This window comes from Phaethon lepturus, unplaced genomic scaffold (genome assembly GCF_000687285.1).
Source record: "Phaethon lepturus isolate BGI_N335 unplaced genomic scaffold, ASM68728v1 scaffold13882, whole genome shotgun sequence".
Lineage (NCBI taxonomy): Eukaryota > Metazoa > Chordata > Aves > Phaethontiformes > Phaethontidae > Phaethon > Phaethon lepturus.
Window position 1 is genome coordinate 1 of NW_010522770.1, and position 14732 is coordinate 14732.

The window sequence follows — 14732 nt, forward strand, 5'->3', positions numbered from 1 at the left end:
CCCCCCCTTCCTCCCCCCCGCCGCGGATGCTGCTGGTGGAGCGCGGAATGACGTGAGTGGCACAGCCCTCTAATACACATTTCTACGAAGGAAAAAGAAGTTCGAAAACCAGGACAGAAAAAAGTAATACTTTAGTACTATTTAATATCTCGGACACAAAACGGGTTCATTCTTGCCTAACCCAGGTTTAACCGAAAGGCACTACTTGCCCTGGGAGAGGGTGCAGAAGCAGCCTCACGCTCGCCTCTTGGAAAGGAGCGTGCAACGCGAACGTCAAGGGTCGTGGCTGCTGCCAAGCACTGGCTGGCCTAGTGGAAAGCTCGTAGCGTTGAGAAAGGACCTGCAGCATTTCCAGAGCAGAGGCTCAAACCCAGCAGTAAAAGAGAGCAGCTACGTAAAGTAGCGTTCCTTAAACCTTGGTGTATGACAAGAACGACAGTTCATCTCTTGAAATCTGTTCAACATGTGAGCTGCTCTCTTCAAGCTACTTAAAAAAAATAACTCGCTACCAGATGGCAGTTTGAAGGTTGATAGAGGTTTCCTTAACTGGTTGAAGGCAGCACCCAAACTGAAGAACCCAGATGCAGGCTTAGGGCACAGACTGCTAAATGTTTGCAAGCGCTTTATTGCTACAGTGGGCGTAAATACACTTGGGCAGAAGAAAACAGCACAACTTATGCCTAAGCTGGTACTATCGCACCAGTAAAACAGCAATAGAAAAACACATAAAATATTATTATCACAAATACTGTGGCGTTATTTCAACTCGGGAATTACTTCCTTCAAAAATGAGTTTTGAAAAAACCAGTAATTTCCTATGGAAATAAAAAAACAAATAAATGGAGCTTGCGCAGAGTAAAACACATTAAGATGAACCTACATTCAATTTGCATCATTTTGAAACTAGGCTCAATTTACAGTTAGAAAAGAATGCTTTTACCTTAAAACTTTGAAGTAACAACAACAACGAAGCATCTAACACAGTCAGTCTTTTCTTCACATAAATGGAACCAGTAAACGTTTCTCTTGGGGGTTTTCTGGGGTTTTTAAAAAAGTGTTTCTCTAATAGTGGCAATATCTGTTACAATACAGTACCTGAGTTGTATTTTAAAATAATAGTACATCAGTAACATTTTAGAGGGTATTTCCAGGAGACATAACAGATACGAGGATAAACAGTCCTTTATCCCCTGCTACGCTGTACTGTGGCACAGAGGACAGAAGTTAAAATTGCTTGCTTCTTTGGCTTTCATACAGTGCTTACATACACTGCACATCCAGAATCGATACTCCAGGATAGGGTCTCCTGTTGCAACACATACAAGAAGTTTCCCATCTCCACTACTTAAAAAAAAGAAGAGAAGAGTAAATAGAGCTGAAAGAGCAAAAACATAGTTTTAAAATAGCAGTGAAGACCTGTTTTGTAGAAATTTGCAAAACAGCATAAATACCTAATTGTATGCCTACAGCTTGTTACAAAACTGGTGATGCTGATGTGTAAAATACTGCTTCTCTATTCAGATGTGCACCGCTTTTTGATTAGAAATTATTAAATCATGTAACACTTCACTGTTAACGTAGCCAAGTATGTAAATCTTCACATAACAGAATGCACACCCCCAGAACCATATAGTCAAAAAATCAGGACCAGCAGATGTAAAAGGTTAAGTGAAAAGAAGCAGTGAAGGCCATACAAAGGTACGGTCCAATTAGACACTAGCACTACTATTACATTTATTCCTCTGAAGAGTCAAAATGAAAACCACTAGTGAGATTCAGTACATCTGCACAGGAAAATTAAGGAAGACTGGTAAAAATCCTATTCATTAAAAAGAAAATTGATTCGCAATCAACTTCTGTACTCGCAAATTCCATGCTGTTAGCAGGAAACATGCGTCAAAGACACCATTGGGGGTATAGCCACTCCAAGGACTTAGCCCCTGAGCATGCCCTTCATATTCTAACTCACTTGACATACTCATCTTCTCACACCATGTAGATTTAGGTAATTCACAGAACACTGGAGGCTCACTGTTTAATAATGGTTAAACATTCACTTCTTGACATTTGCATCACACCACAAAAATTTTACCAATGCAAACAGCAAACAGTAACATTATTATTTTAATGGCACATGACACCTTATCAAAGCCACTAAAAGTCTTGTGCTCTGTCCACATGCATTTCAAATTAAGATGAAGTTACATCTTTATGCCCAGCTCAAATACAGTCAATGTCTATTCTCCCAAATAAGAGTGTTGTATTACCCTTTCTGCAAACTGGCTAACACCTGCATCATTCTTGCCCAATGATTTAAGCAGCAAAGCACCTAATTATCTTGGACACACAAAACCCAAAATAGATACAATAGCAGAAAAAAGTGCTACTATTATTACAGTATCGTATAAGTATAAACCCACCTCTCAAGAACATCATCCAGATCAGATTTTTTGTTGTACTTTGGACAATGTCTCGTGAATATCTCTAGAGCAAGGTCTTCATACTGTTGTCTCTGTTCTGGCCTAAGAGTTTCCAAGGACTCTAGTTTAACAAAGGCTTTTGAACAAATATCAAATGCTCTATTTGCACACGCACAGAGTGCCAAAAGGGAATAGATTTCAACTGCAGGGATAATGTCTTCATAATCTCGCAAATGAAGAGCTAAGAAATGAAAACAAACAAACAACAAAACACCAAGGAAATTACTACGTCTTCTGAGAAGTGTAAGCATCTGTATGAGATACTTGCTGCTAGTAGACAGTATTAATCTTACAAATTGGACACAATGAACCAAAGTCTTTTCATTGACACGACTGAAGAATGCATGGTTTAACACTTTTTTAAAATAAATAAAAATAAGGAGATTTGATTGGGAAATTGAAGTTTCTTTTTAAGACCTTTGGGGTTTTTTTAAACATGTTAGAAGTATGTGAAATGGACCAGCATTACTTGGACAAAGTGTAGGGTACTATTTGCTTCTCTAACTCCCACAAATTTTTTATGAAGCTCTACAAGGAGGTCTGATGTGAATTCAGGCATGCCTTATAACTTAAAGAAAGAAACAAAACAGTCAACAGATCATCTACAGAGATTGTCCAATTTAACCAGGTAATATTTGGTAAGTTAGATTTGCATTGTCTCCAACAAGATACTTTCCAGGTATCTTAACTGCAGCCATATTCAGTTCATTTTGTTTTAAATTCCATGGATCTAGCAAGAATAGAAAAATGTGCCAACTATAAATGAAATTACATGCTGTGCAGGCCTGTAAAATTAGAACAGTTTCTTTACAGAGTTAAAAATGAAGTCCTACCTGTTTTAAGTGCTGCATCTACAGAACCTTTATAGAGCTGTCTTTGTGCAAGTATGAAAAAATGGTAAGCCTCAGCTCCTCGCCAAGCATTGTCTGCAAAGCGATTAGTTGAAGAAAGAACATCATCTTCTAGCAAACCAGCCAAAGCTGAAGCAGTCTGAAAACAAAGCAGTATCACAAGTAATTTTTATACAAAACAGATACAGCAGGAAATGGGGATATATGAAAAGAATCTTTCTGTACTTGGTGATTACAGCACTGTCTGTGTTAACTAGGGAAAATATAAATACATGGACCTAAAGTGAACATTGTTAGGTATTTTATACAGTGCATAGCAGAACATATGGTGCAGATTTTCAAATATAAATATCATATACATGTGTACAAATATATTCTGTGCACATCTGTGGACTGGTTTGTAGTTTGGCTTAATATTGCATTTCAACACCAGATCTCTTAAAACTTTGCTTAAACCATTTCATTTGTGCATATGAAGATTAAAGTGTGAGCAGAAAAAAAAAATTCTTCTACTTGCTTCCCCCATATCTGGAGCCATCTCCCTGCTAAATTGTAGCCAACATAGCTTAATCTAATCACAGATATCTCTTTGAGATTGATACTTAACTCCTCAATGACAGGAAAGTGAGTGTCTTGCAGGAAAAAAAAAAAAAAAATCTGGAGTTTCCTAGTATGATTTTCATTGTTATAGTTAAAACATTAAGAAAAGTACATTAAACTTAGGAAGAAAAATATCTATTAATACATATGATGTAGGTGTTTTAAAATAATACTTTAAACTGTGTTCAGTTTTGGGCCCCTCACTACAAGAAGGACATTGAGGTGCTGGAGCGTGTCCAGAGAAGGGCAATGAAGCTGGTGAGGGGGCTGGAGCACCACTCTTATGAGGAGCGGCTGAGGGAACTGGGGTTGTTTAGTCTGGAGAAGAGGAGGCTGAGGGGAGACCTTATCACTCTCTCCAACTACCTGAAAGGGGGTTGTGGCAACGAGGGTGTTGGCCTCTTCTCCCAAGTAACTAGTGATAGGACAAGAGGAAATGGCCTCAAGTTGCACCAGGGGAGGGTTAGATTGGATATTAGGAAAAATTTCTTCACTGAGAGGGTGGTCAGGCATTGGAACAGGCTGCCCAGGGAGGGGGTGGAGTCGCCATCTCTGGAAGTGTTCAAGAAACGTGTGGATGTGGCGCTTCAGGACATGGTCTAGGGGACATGGTGGCACTGGATTAATGGTTGGACTCGATGATCTTGAAGGTCCTTTCCAACCTAGTGTTTCTGTGATTTCTGTGATAAACAATAGGTTTTCATGGAAAACTTGCTTAAATGTTCTTAACTTGCTTTTCCTGTTCCCAGCAGGAAAAAAGTGTTATTAAAAAAACATAATAGCCTCACTTGAAGATAGCTTGCTTTATTCTGTCTAGGTAGCACATACCAGAATTCAGAAAGAAAAAAAGAGAAAAAAAAAAATAGACACTCTACCTCTGAACCTTTTCCTTTAACTTTTCCCCTCTGTGCATTTTGCATTTGTTCATGGCACTGTTCTATAAGTAGGGCTGATAATACATAAAGCTTTTTAACTCGCAAAGGCTTTGTCCTTTTCTTTGCCTCTTCATCCGCAATCTTAAAAAACAAAACCAATTAAATTAATGTAGATTTAAAAAAAAAAAAAATTACAACGCTTCATTCTGTTGGACAATTGCATACTTGTACAAACCTAGGAAATCATGCCAAAAAACTATTCTGCATTTGAATGTAGTAATTTAGACTGCAGAACAATACATGAAAATGTCAAAGTGAAGAATGCACATTATTCTATATTTATATAGCTAACAAGTATATAAAGCCAGATTTTTGGGAAGGATAAACCAGTGTAACCATGTATAAGTCTATTGACTTGATATAAAAATAAACTAAAAAATAGTGATTTTTAAACAATGGAGTTACATAGCTTTCAATAAGGCTGGTGGTTTTCCTGGAAAAGAAGAATGGCTTTTGAAAGTAACACACATTTATGTTTGGGTTGTTTTTTTTTTTTTACTATAAATATTTGCTGTAGAAATTATGCATCACTCTTACAGACTTTACAAGCTATGTACAGAAATCTCTGCAGCCAAACAAAATCTAAGCAACATCTTTATCTTAAAAGCACACCACAGCAGTTTCTAATTGAAGGTACCAATCAAAATGAAGTTAATGACATTTCGATTTTTAAAAATAAAGGAGATGATAAAACTAATCCACACAACATGCAAAATAATGTGGATGTTGCACCCCAGCCAGTCTGCTATACTCCTTTAATAGTCAATGCAGGGCAACATGACCTTTTCTGAGGTGCAGTTCGTATCACTCTGAAGTGAAAGTCTCAAAATAAATCTGATGTCTTGTGTCCTGGAAGCCTCCTGTCCACTGGCTACAGAGGACATTCAGGGTAACTGTTTCAGAGAGAGATACGTGAACTGAGGAGTTGGATTCATCTTTGTGGTATCTGCTTATTGCCTGGTCATTGTTAATGCTAAAATAACCACAAGAAAATAAGAGTAGCATGGAAATAATAAGAGCTAGTCCCAAAAACCCAGTTATTTGACATAAAAATAAAACCTGCAATACCTTGAACATGAGCTTAGCAGCTTCAAAGAAATAATTGGCTTTACGATAGAGTTCTATAGCATCAAGGATTTTATTCTTTTCCAGTAAATGACTTGCATATCTCGCTAACAAGGATCCAATCTCTTTCATATTGTGATTTTTAGCCAGCTCCACAGCTTTATTCCACTAGAAATGAAAGCAGACAATTACCAACCTCATTTTTTAAAATATATTCTCAGAACAAGCTGGTTATCCATGAATAGTCTGCAACGTTTGTGTACAATACTTCATCACCATTTAGAACTGGGCTACTATAAAATTAAAGTAAAAAGCAAGAGAATACAAATGCTAACATCATTGCCAATCATGTGATACAGGAGGCCTGTGAAACAAATGCTGGACCTCTGTCCAAAACCACATACAAAGCAGTTGCTTCTGCTTTGGTAAAAGCTTTGCGAAATCACTTCATTGCTGCTCATAGCTGTACACATGGGTTTCAACACTTCTGATATTAGTAAAACTCAAACTCTCAAAAGCATGCCTAAAAGAGGACTTCAGCCCATGAGCTTAAGGCACAGACAATAACACTTATCCTTCTATACACCCCATTTTGGCTGTGAATTTTCCTGATCCTCAACAGCCTGGCTACTGTATTTGCCACAGACCAAGTTTGGCAGGACTGAGAAACTTAACTGAATCTCATACCTAATAGCCCTTCAGATTTATAAACTAGGAAATTGTTCACGTAAAGACAGCACTAGCCAGTCCTGCTATTCCCATACATCAAGTTCCTCATAGCCGTCCTCAGTTTCTCTCTTTGTGTTGACATGAATGCTTGCACAGGTAAGTCAGAAGGGGCAACAGCTCTAGCTCTAAACCTACAGATTATTCTTCAGATCAGTTCTTTTCCTGCTACATCCTAACACTGCCACTAATACGTTTGCATCTGTCCAAGGAAGGAGGGGGAATGTGGAAAATGAGCAGCCAGCAACTCTCTAGTCTTCCTGCCATTCCATCAGGAGACACCAGAGCCTGGCTCTACAAAGGCCACCAATGTCTGTATGCTGAGCATGCTTACGACACACACGCAGAAGCAGCACTGCCACATGTAGCTCTGTCCCTCCAATGATCTAATCCTAATTTCAGATAACTGGCTTTAGCACTGAAGTATGAATTTTACAGAAATCATGACGCATCATCAGACACTTTACAAGGTCTTGTATTTAATTGGGCATTAGCACAGAAAACTCACTGTTAAGTTGGTATCGGTAAAGCAGATTATCTACTGCTATTTTACCTGGTTGAGATGTACGCAGGTATCTACTGCATCCTTTGGTCGATTACATTTCAGAAAGGCTGACACAGCTTGTTCACACATCCCCACTCTTACAAACATATAAGCTATATCCTGTAAAAAGCATCAGCACCATTTAAATTCACTTTCAGATTTTTAGTATGTTGTGTAGCAACTGCAATACTATTATATTCTTGTTTAATTTAGTTCCAAGAAGTTGGGGGAAACGTGTTGTTTGCTTCATGGATTATGTGAAGACAACACGCACTGCTGTAACTCTTTAGAACAGTGTGCTACTTTCACACACTGCTTCTAAATTAAAAAAAGAAAGCTATTTACAAAATTTTCTTTCAAATCGTACCAGAAGGACTGTGCTCTTACTATTTAGAGTATTTAATGAAACCTCACTAAAGAGGTTAAAAAGAAACTGCTATTGTCTCACTTTGTTCAAACAACTGCAAATGGCATTAAATGAGCATGTTTTGCATTTTTCAAGCATTTTGGATTAATCAATTATATCATAGTTTTAAATTAGCTATTACTTAGTAGGTCACTTCAGACTACACTACCTACTTTCCCTCCTTTCAGCAGAGTATCTTCAATTTTCATTGTACATTAGTGCTCCCACCAGAGCTACCACGTAAGAAGTTAAACCGGGGAGAGTAACCAGGAAGAATTTGGGGCAAAAAAATGCCAGTGCAGATTAGACGACAAAATGAAAGCTAAAGTAAGTGTCCAGCCATGAGGAGTGACTTCTCAGTGAAGCATAGCTATTTTAGAGAGAAATGCCACAATCTGGGAAGGGAAGCAGTGAATTATGACTTAGCCATGTGGCCATCAAGCGTGATGAATAATCGTGTCTTTCTGGGGAACCTGGACAGTCAGGGCAAGGAAGAATGATGGAGTATGAAAACAACAGTAACATTGGAGATCAATACCAAAGTAACACTATTATGCTTAAGTGAGTAGGTCATACACTGCATTCTTTCTCTCTCTCTTTCTTAACCTTCGCAAGATGGGAAATTTTAAATAAATAGTTGAGCATAGGACAATGAAAATAAAGGAACTTTTTGCTTACAGGGAGCAATTTATTATTCTCTGGAAGTGAGTTAGCTAGATTCTCCAGTCCTTGGTAGTCCTCTAGCATGTAGTAACATTCAGCCAAACGTTCCTGGTTTCGTCCTTGTACATAATACTGTACAGCATTTAACCTAATAAGAAAAAAAAAATGGTGGCTACTGATATATAAACACAAGTGAAGCTTCTTATTGTGTAAGCCTTTTCCATTTGTAAATTTAAAATGACATTACTTTAAATAGGTAACTTTGAGAGTGCTTTTGTAGCTAGAATTTCATTGTTTTTCTAAAACGTACTAAAAGTTTTAGTTTTCAGAGGTCGTTATATTGAAGTAGTAGCAAGATTGAGTCTCTGACTAGCATAAGGTTAGGAAGTCAAGGAATATTAAAACTGTATTCCCACATCTGCACAGATCATGGCTGATAATGGACAACAACTTAAAACTAAACTTGCAGAAAAGGGCTTTACTGTTGTGCCTCTGTATTTTAAAATGCAAGCACTAAGATCTCCAAGACCATTCTCGAAAAGTTACCTAAAGCAGCTAAAAATCAACTTTCAAAATCTCATCACAAGTTTTCAACTGCTTTGGGACCCAAATTCTGTGATAATACAGTTTGGGTAATTGTGATACATAGTGGAGCTGTGGAACTCTATGAGACAAGAGTGTTTTGGATGCTACAAGTTTACATGGGCTTAGAAGGCAACAAGAAAAGTGCATGAAAGAAAATGTCTCTGCAAGTTACTAACTATGAAGATGTCACTTCCGGCTCAGTAAATACCTGACTGCAAAATGCATTCTGGAGAAATACGTAACATGCATGCACTGTTCTTAAAATCTTCCTTGGGTGCCCAGTTTGGGCAATAGCTGGAGACAGATCCGGGTCAGAGAGAACTCTGGATATTTTCAAATATTTGTGGGTTTAAGCATTCTTGAGTTTGTGGGTAGTTTTGAAATTCACTGATGTTTAATAATTCTCTCATTTTTTTTTTAACTGATTTTTTTTTTTCTTTAATACTTTCTATATCCAGCCTAATAACAACTGTATAGGTATTTCTCTCCCCGCCCTCCTCCTTTGAAGCAAACAGACATCTGGCAAAACTGAGATTTTTAGCACCTGCATTCTTAAGATAGCTGATCAACAGCTCTCTGTTTAAAGGTACATGCAGTGATAGAACCATAAAGGTCTGAGGTAAATCTCATCATTCCACAATTATCCCATGTATTGCATCGTGACTTTCCTGACATCTGTCCCTCCTCATAAATTAAGTCTTGTCATCAGTTTTATCATTTTCTTTGTAATTTTCTTCTTACTAGGTCCTCTGCAGAACATACCATTTCTGGCGATCTGCAAAATAATCTCCAATAGCATTGTGTGCTTGTTCAAGAAGGGCGTCATCTGAGTCACCTGAGCCAGTTTTCAAGAGCTGCAATACTCGAAACCAATCTCCCAGTTTTATCCGTAGTCCAATGGCAAGATCTCTAATATAAACAGAAAACAGCAGGAAAAAGTCAAAGGACAATAAAATAGCTAATAAAAATCTTGAGAAAAGCATCCGAAAGTATTTTCATGATCATAACCCACATCGCAGTTATCACAATGATCCCGGATAGCTCATTTACAATTTAAACCGTATTCCATAAAAGCAAATAGTCAGATAGCTCACAGGTTACGTCATACATATGTACTTCCCTATTAGCCATACTCCTGTGTGAGGAGTTAAATGAGCAGCTGGCGAGAAGTTGGGCTGATGCTATTTCAGGTTTCCTCTTATTCTTCATACCACTCCTATCTTTCACTGTTGACCGCTACAATAGATGGCGGCAGCTGCAGAAGGGAGAGGAGGGCAAAGGCCAAGGAGCAAAGAATATGAATAATGAAGGCTAAAGCTGAGATGTAATAAAATGGATTTCAGAGACTTATCCTCCAGATTCCAGATGACTTTGGATGAAGGAAAAAGGACTCAGTAGTAGTCTTTCCTTTTTATTATTCATGCATACATATGACCAACCGTGCGTCTGTCTGGCACGTTTTTTCCACCATATAGAATAATTCTATATTACATCATGCAGAAATAATTCTGCAGGTGCATAATAAATAACTGGGAGAGATATATCTACACGTCTTTTAAAAATGCCCTAAACTTACAAGTCAGTTAAGGAAGGCAACAGCGAGTCAGTGCAGTCAGCTAAATAAGAGCATCTATCTAAAAAAAATAAAATTGTACTTGAAAAATAGATTTATTTCAGCCTGATTTCTGGTAGGTCCTTATTGAGATTTTTCTAGCAGTGAGGAGACACATAATGTCAACACAGAATTCCCATATTCTTGTAGCTGGAGAATAAGATGCTCTGCTATTGAAGAAACCAGTAAAAAAAGTAAGTCTTTGACTTCTGCAATCCTATAATCACCAAATTTCTCTTCAGCCATGTGGAAGGGAATATGCCGTATCTAATAATCGGTGTCGCAGTGCAACTGAAGTGCTTATGAGGCAGTCTCTGTCTCCAAACCAGCATACTTCCATGGGCTAATTAATTATGTACAAGAAAGTTTTTCCATTACCAGGCTCTAACATGCATCTCTCCCCAGCTCCTGCCTCCCCACCCCCATCTTACTGGCAAAGAGGAGGGTTTCTCATTCTTACAGCATGAAAGAAGAAATAATTTTTTCTCCATCATTCCCTGCTTTTTTTCATGGCTCCATTAATCAAAGCTTAAAAATTTCACATGTGCATAAGTGATTCGTGCTTCTCCATGTTTGACCACCACCTACAGGCTACATTGTACAACTGCTGCTTATTATTTCTTATTATCCTTTTACAGTAAAGGCCGTGCTCTAGCTAATCACTTAGCATTAATTTATATTTCCAAGTAATATTGTAATTTTGCTTGGTTTGTTTTCATTCCTGAGCAAAAATTCTATTGATTGGTCCACAATTTCTGTCTCTCCAGAGATTACAGTTCATTAAAAACTGTTGTTTGTGTATGTAATTGGAAAGAATGTGTGCTTGGCTACTAGCTAAGAGCAACAGTACATAAATTAAACACTAGTTAAGATTGTTTGTTTGTATTTTTGGAATCTCAGTTGAAATACTGACAAAATACTTGCAAAAACACCTATGAAACACAGCACTACGTAGAGCAGCTGAGGTTTTGCAAACAGTTTGGAATGCGCTGATTTACATACAGCATTGGTTATTTATGGATACAACAAAATTCTCGCCATCTGATCCTTTCTGTCTTTCCAAAAACCAGTAAAGAGTCTTCAGTGCTAAAACAGCCATTCCTTATTAAGGCAAACAATTTTTTTTCTCCGTACTTTTTTCTTTATTTGCTGCTAAGATGACTATATGCAATTACCTTCTGTCCATATCCAGATACATTCTTTCAGCTTCTTCAAACTTGCTAAAATAGGCTGCCACTTCTGCTTGCTTCATCGACTCGCTCTGCAGGTTGCCTAGACGTTTCACAAATTTAATACCTTGATAATCTTTGCAACGTACAAAAGCTTGTTCAGCAGTCTGCAGATCCAGCTTCTGAAGAGCAGCTTCAGCCAGGAGACGCCTGTGTGAAAAACAAACATGACAAATGGCAAAGCAGCTATAAAGTAAATTAAATGAAGATCAGTTTAACTAGTCATTTTTTAAAGAACATATACAAGTTACTGCAATTGTATTGTTTACTAACTAATCTCAATTCAGTTGTATGTTTGTCACAGGACATTCTGTGATGTACCCAGTACTTGTGCACGGAAAGATGTTCAAATAACCGCTAATATTCTTTTGTTCAGCTGTTCAGATGGACACTGGCTTGGGAGGAATGGGCAGGGTTTGAGTATTACAGTTGTTCTATGTGAAATCTGTCGCTGGTCTCAATGCAGTTATCTCATAGAATCATGGAATGGTTTGGGTTGGAAGGGACCTTAAAGATCATCTAGTTCCACCTCTATGTCACGGGCAGGGACACCTTCCACTAGACCAGGTTGCTCAAAGCCCCATCCAACCTGGTAATATAAATTTGCCATCAGGAATAAGTTATCCTTCTAATCTATCTGGATGTTACTTGTCCAGTTAGGACAGCAGTGTGGGAGAACAGGGCAGATTGGGAAACCTTGTACTGGTACTGCCCCATTGGTTAGTTCTGCAAATAGAGAATTTCTACTTTCAGGCCAACCTACGTCCATCAGGTGCTTGAATGAGCTCCAGTATTTTCTGCAAAAATAAGGCTATGTAAATTTTGACTGGCTTATTGACGTCATGAAACGAAAGTCAGTGCAGCAGGGCACTGACAAAATGAATAATATTATTGCTGTATTCAGTGACCTAAGCCATGCTTAGGCAGTATCTACTCAGTATTTTTGAATCAATTTGAGAAGGTTAGTATCACTTCAACACAAGTGCTCATCACTGACATCAATGAAACCAGGAGAAAAACAGTATGGCAAATTTAATCAATCTGCAAGACACATCATCCCGTTTATTGCATTCTAGCAGTAAGGGCACTGTCCTTAAAAAACTAATAGTCATTAAAAAACTAATAGTCATTTTATTTTGAATAAATAGATCATACTAAAAAAAGGCATGAACGACTTCAAAACTCCAAGAATCTTCAGCTAGTTCAAGCCAGTAGTAAAATAAAGACTTGCAAACCTAACTTTTACCCTACATACTCAAACTAATAAAATTACAGTGCCATTACAGAAACTTTCAACATGTAGCCATAAAATCCTATTTTTCAGAATCTACATTCTAGAGATGAAAGCACAACTGGATAGGAAAAAAATGCTTTTTGGGACAAACTTTCAAAGCAAGTTGCCTTGGCCAGTCTTTCAGCAATTCTAAATTCCCATCTGAACTGTCAGAATCAACAGAGAACTCTCAACCCCCCTTGATGAAAGTCAAACATCCAATACTGCAAGAAATCAGTTAGCTTCAAAACAGAGCCAAAATTATGAAAGATAGGTAGAGATAGAGAAACAATCTCCAGAGAGTTAAAGAGAATTGGCATCATTCAACAAGTTACTTGTCAATGAAGTTTTAGTTTCTGCTACTAACTTTTCATTAAGTTATCTACTGAGGCATTTACTCTTCCAGCCCTTACAACATGGGATATTAAATTTCCAGAACTCCTGTTTTCACAGGTTTACTCTTACATGTTCACTGTGCAGGCTTTTCAAGTTTAGTTTAACACCCAAGTCCATGTTTAGTTTAATCATGCCAACATCTTTTCTTAGATTACTTCTTAGAGGCTGCATCATAACGTGATTAATGTACCCACCCCTTCTCATTTTGTCCTTTATGGCCTGTCCAAAATGCTACAATGTTAGTCAACTGCTCTTATCTTGTTATCATTCTAATGTGTTCCCTCTTACTGGGTTTTAAGCTCTTTTTCATCAAGGTTCACTATAAAATTAATTAATTAATTAATTAATATCTTCTCAACTTATGACCGGTTTGAATTTTAATGTAACCAATTTAAAGTCAGCCTTCTGTCAGCTTTTTCATTTCCTTTAGATTCGCCCCTAAAAGCAGGGAGCACTGCATTTGGGGCTTATACAGCATAGAGCAAAAAGGTTTCCTGAGCCTGTACCCTATACCCACTACCGTGATACACACAGCATGCCTTCCATTCTAGGTACTACAACATTAATAAAATCATAGAGTTCCAATTCAACAACAGCCCACTTTTTTGGCTTCAAGAACTAGGAGCCCGGGGAAGCACTGGCCCCAAGTTCTTTTTTAAGATGGCTGCTGAGGGGTCTTGAACACTTGTTCAGCATCTCCTGAAACACAAATTCTCTAATGCCTAGGAACAAAAAAACCTCACTTTCTTACATTCTGGGAAATCATAAACACCACACAGCTTGAAACTGCCCAAACACACCATTTGCAAAAGAGGTGGGGAGCCAGTCTAGCAGGGGACTGCGAGGCTCTCTTTGGGCCTTCCCTCAACGCTATAATACTCCTTTGGAGATGATTCAGCCCAATGAAGAGATGTTCTCAGTTAGAATAGCAGCCCTTCAGATTGCAGCTGAGCACTGTTTGCTTTTTCCCTCCCCTCCCACCTTTTTTTCTGAAGCAATTCTGTTTAAAGTGTATACTGCTTTGGCTAGTTTTGATTTGAGGTTTTGTACTGTAATACTAGATCTGTCTGAACAGGAAAAGAATACAAAAGAACACAAATTTCAACAAAATTGGCTTAGAAAGAGATTTTACCAAAGTCTGGGATGTGGATTGTCTTCTATGAATTGGGAAGATTCCTCAATGCCAACTTTTTCAATCAATGCTCGACTGTCTCGTAATGACCGAATCTCGAAATTGATGATGTAATCTTTGTTGGGATGTTCAGGATTCTAACATAATGGATAAAGAAACATAATTTTATTCCATGTCACCATAGGTACCCATTGGTACCTATGTATACCATAGGTATCTACTGTTCAAGTTATTC

The 14732-nt window shown here is 37.9% G+C and overlaps 1 protein-coding gene across 1 annotated transcript in view; it reads right to left on the minus strand.

Annotated features, from left to right (window-relative positions):
- Positions 1 to 1059: 1059 nt before the first annotated feature.
- Positions 1060 to 14732, minus strand: part of WDR35 (WD repeat domain 35) — a 44824-nt gene continuing 31151 nt past the window's right edge. Inside the window, exons 18-27 of the mRNA XM_010281923.1 lie at positions 14498 to 14634; positions 11643 to 11846; positions 9618 to 9764; positions 8286 to 8418; positions 7211 to 7321; positions 5935 to 6099; positions 4807 to 4947; positions 3314 to 3470; positions 2421 to 2661; positions 1060 to 1341 (exon numbers count right to left, since the gene is read on the minus strand). Of these exons, the coding sequence (XP_010280225.1) occupies positions 1194 to 1341; positions 2421 to 2661; positions 3314 to 3470; positions 4807 to 4947; positions 5935 to 6099; positions 7211 to 7321; positions 8286 to 8418; positions 9618 to 9764; positions 11643 to 11846; positions 14498 to 14634 (1584 nt within the window). The 3' untranslated portion in view covers positions 1060 to 1193. The remainder of the gene's footprint in view (positions 1342 to 2420; positions 2662 to 3313; positions 3471 to 4806; positions 4948 to 5934; positions 6100 to 7210; positions 7322 to 8285; positions 8419 to 9617; positions 9765 to 11642; positions 11847 to 14497; positions 14635 to 14732) is intronic.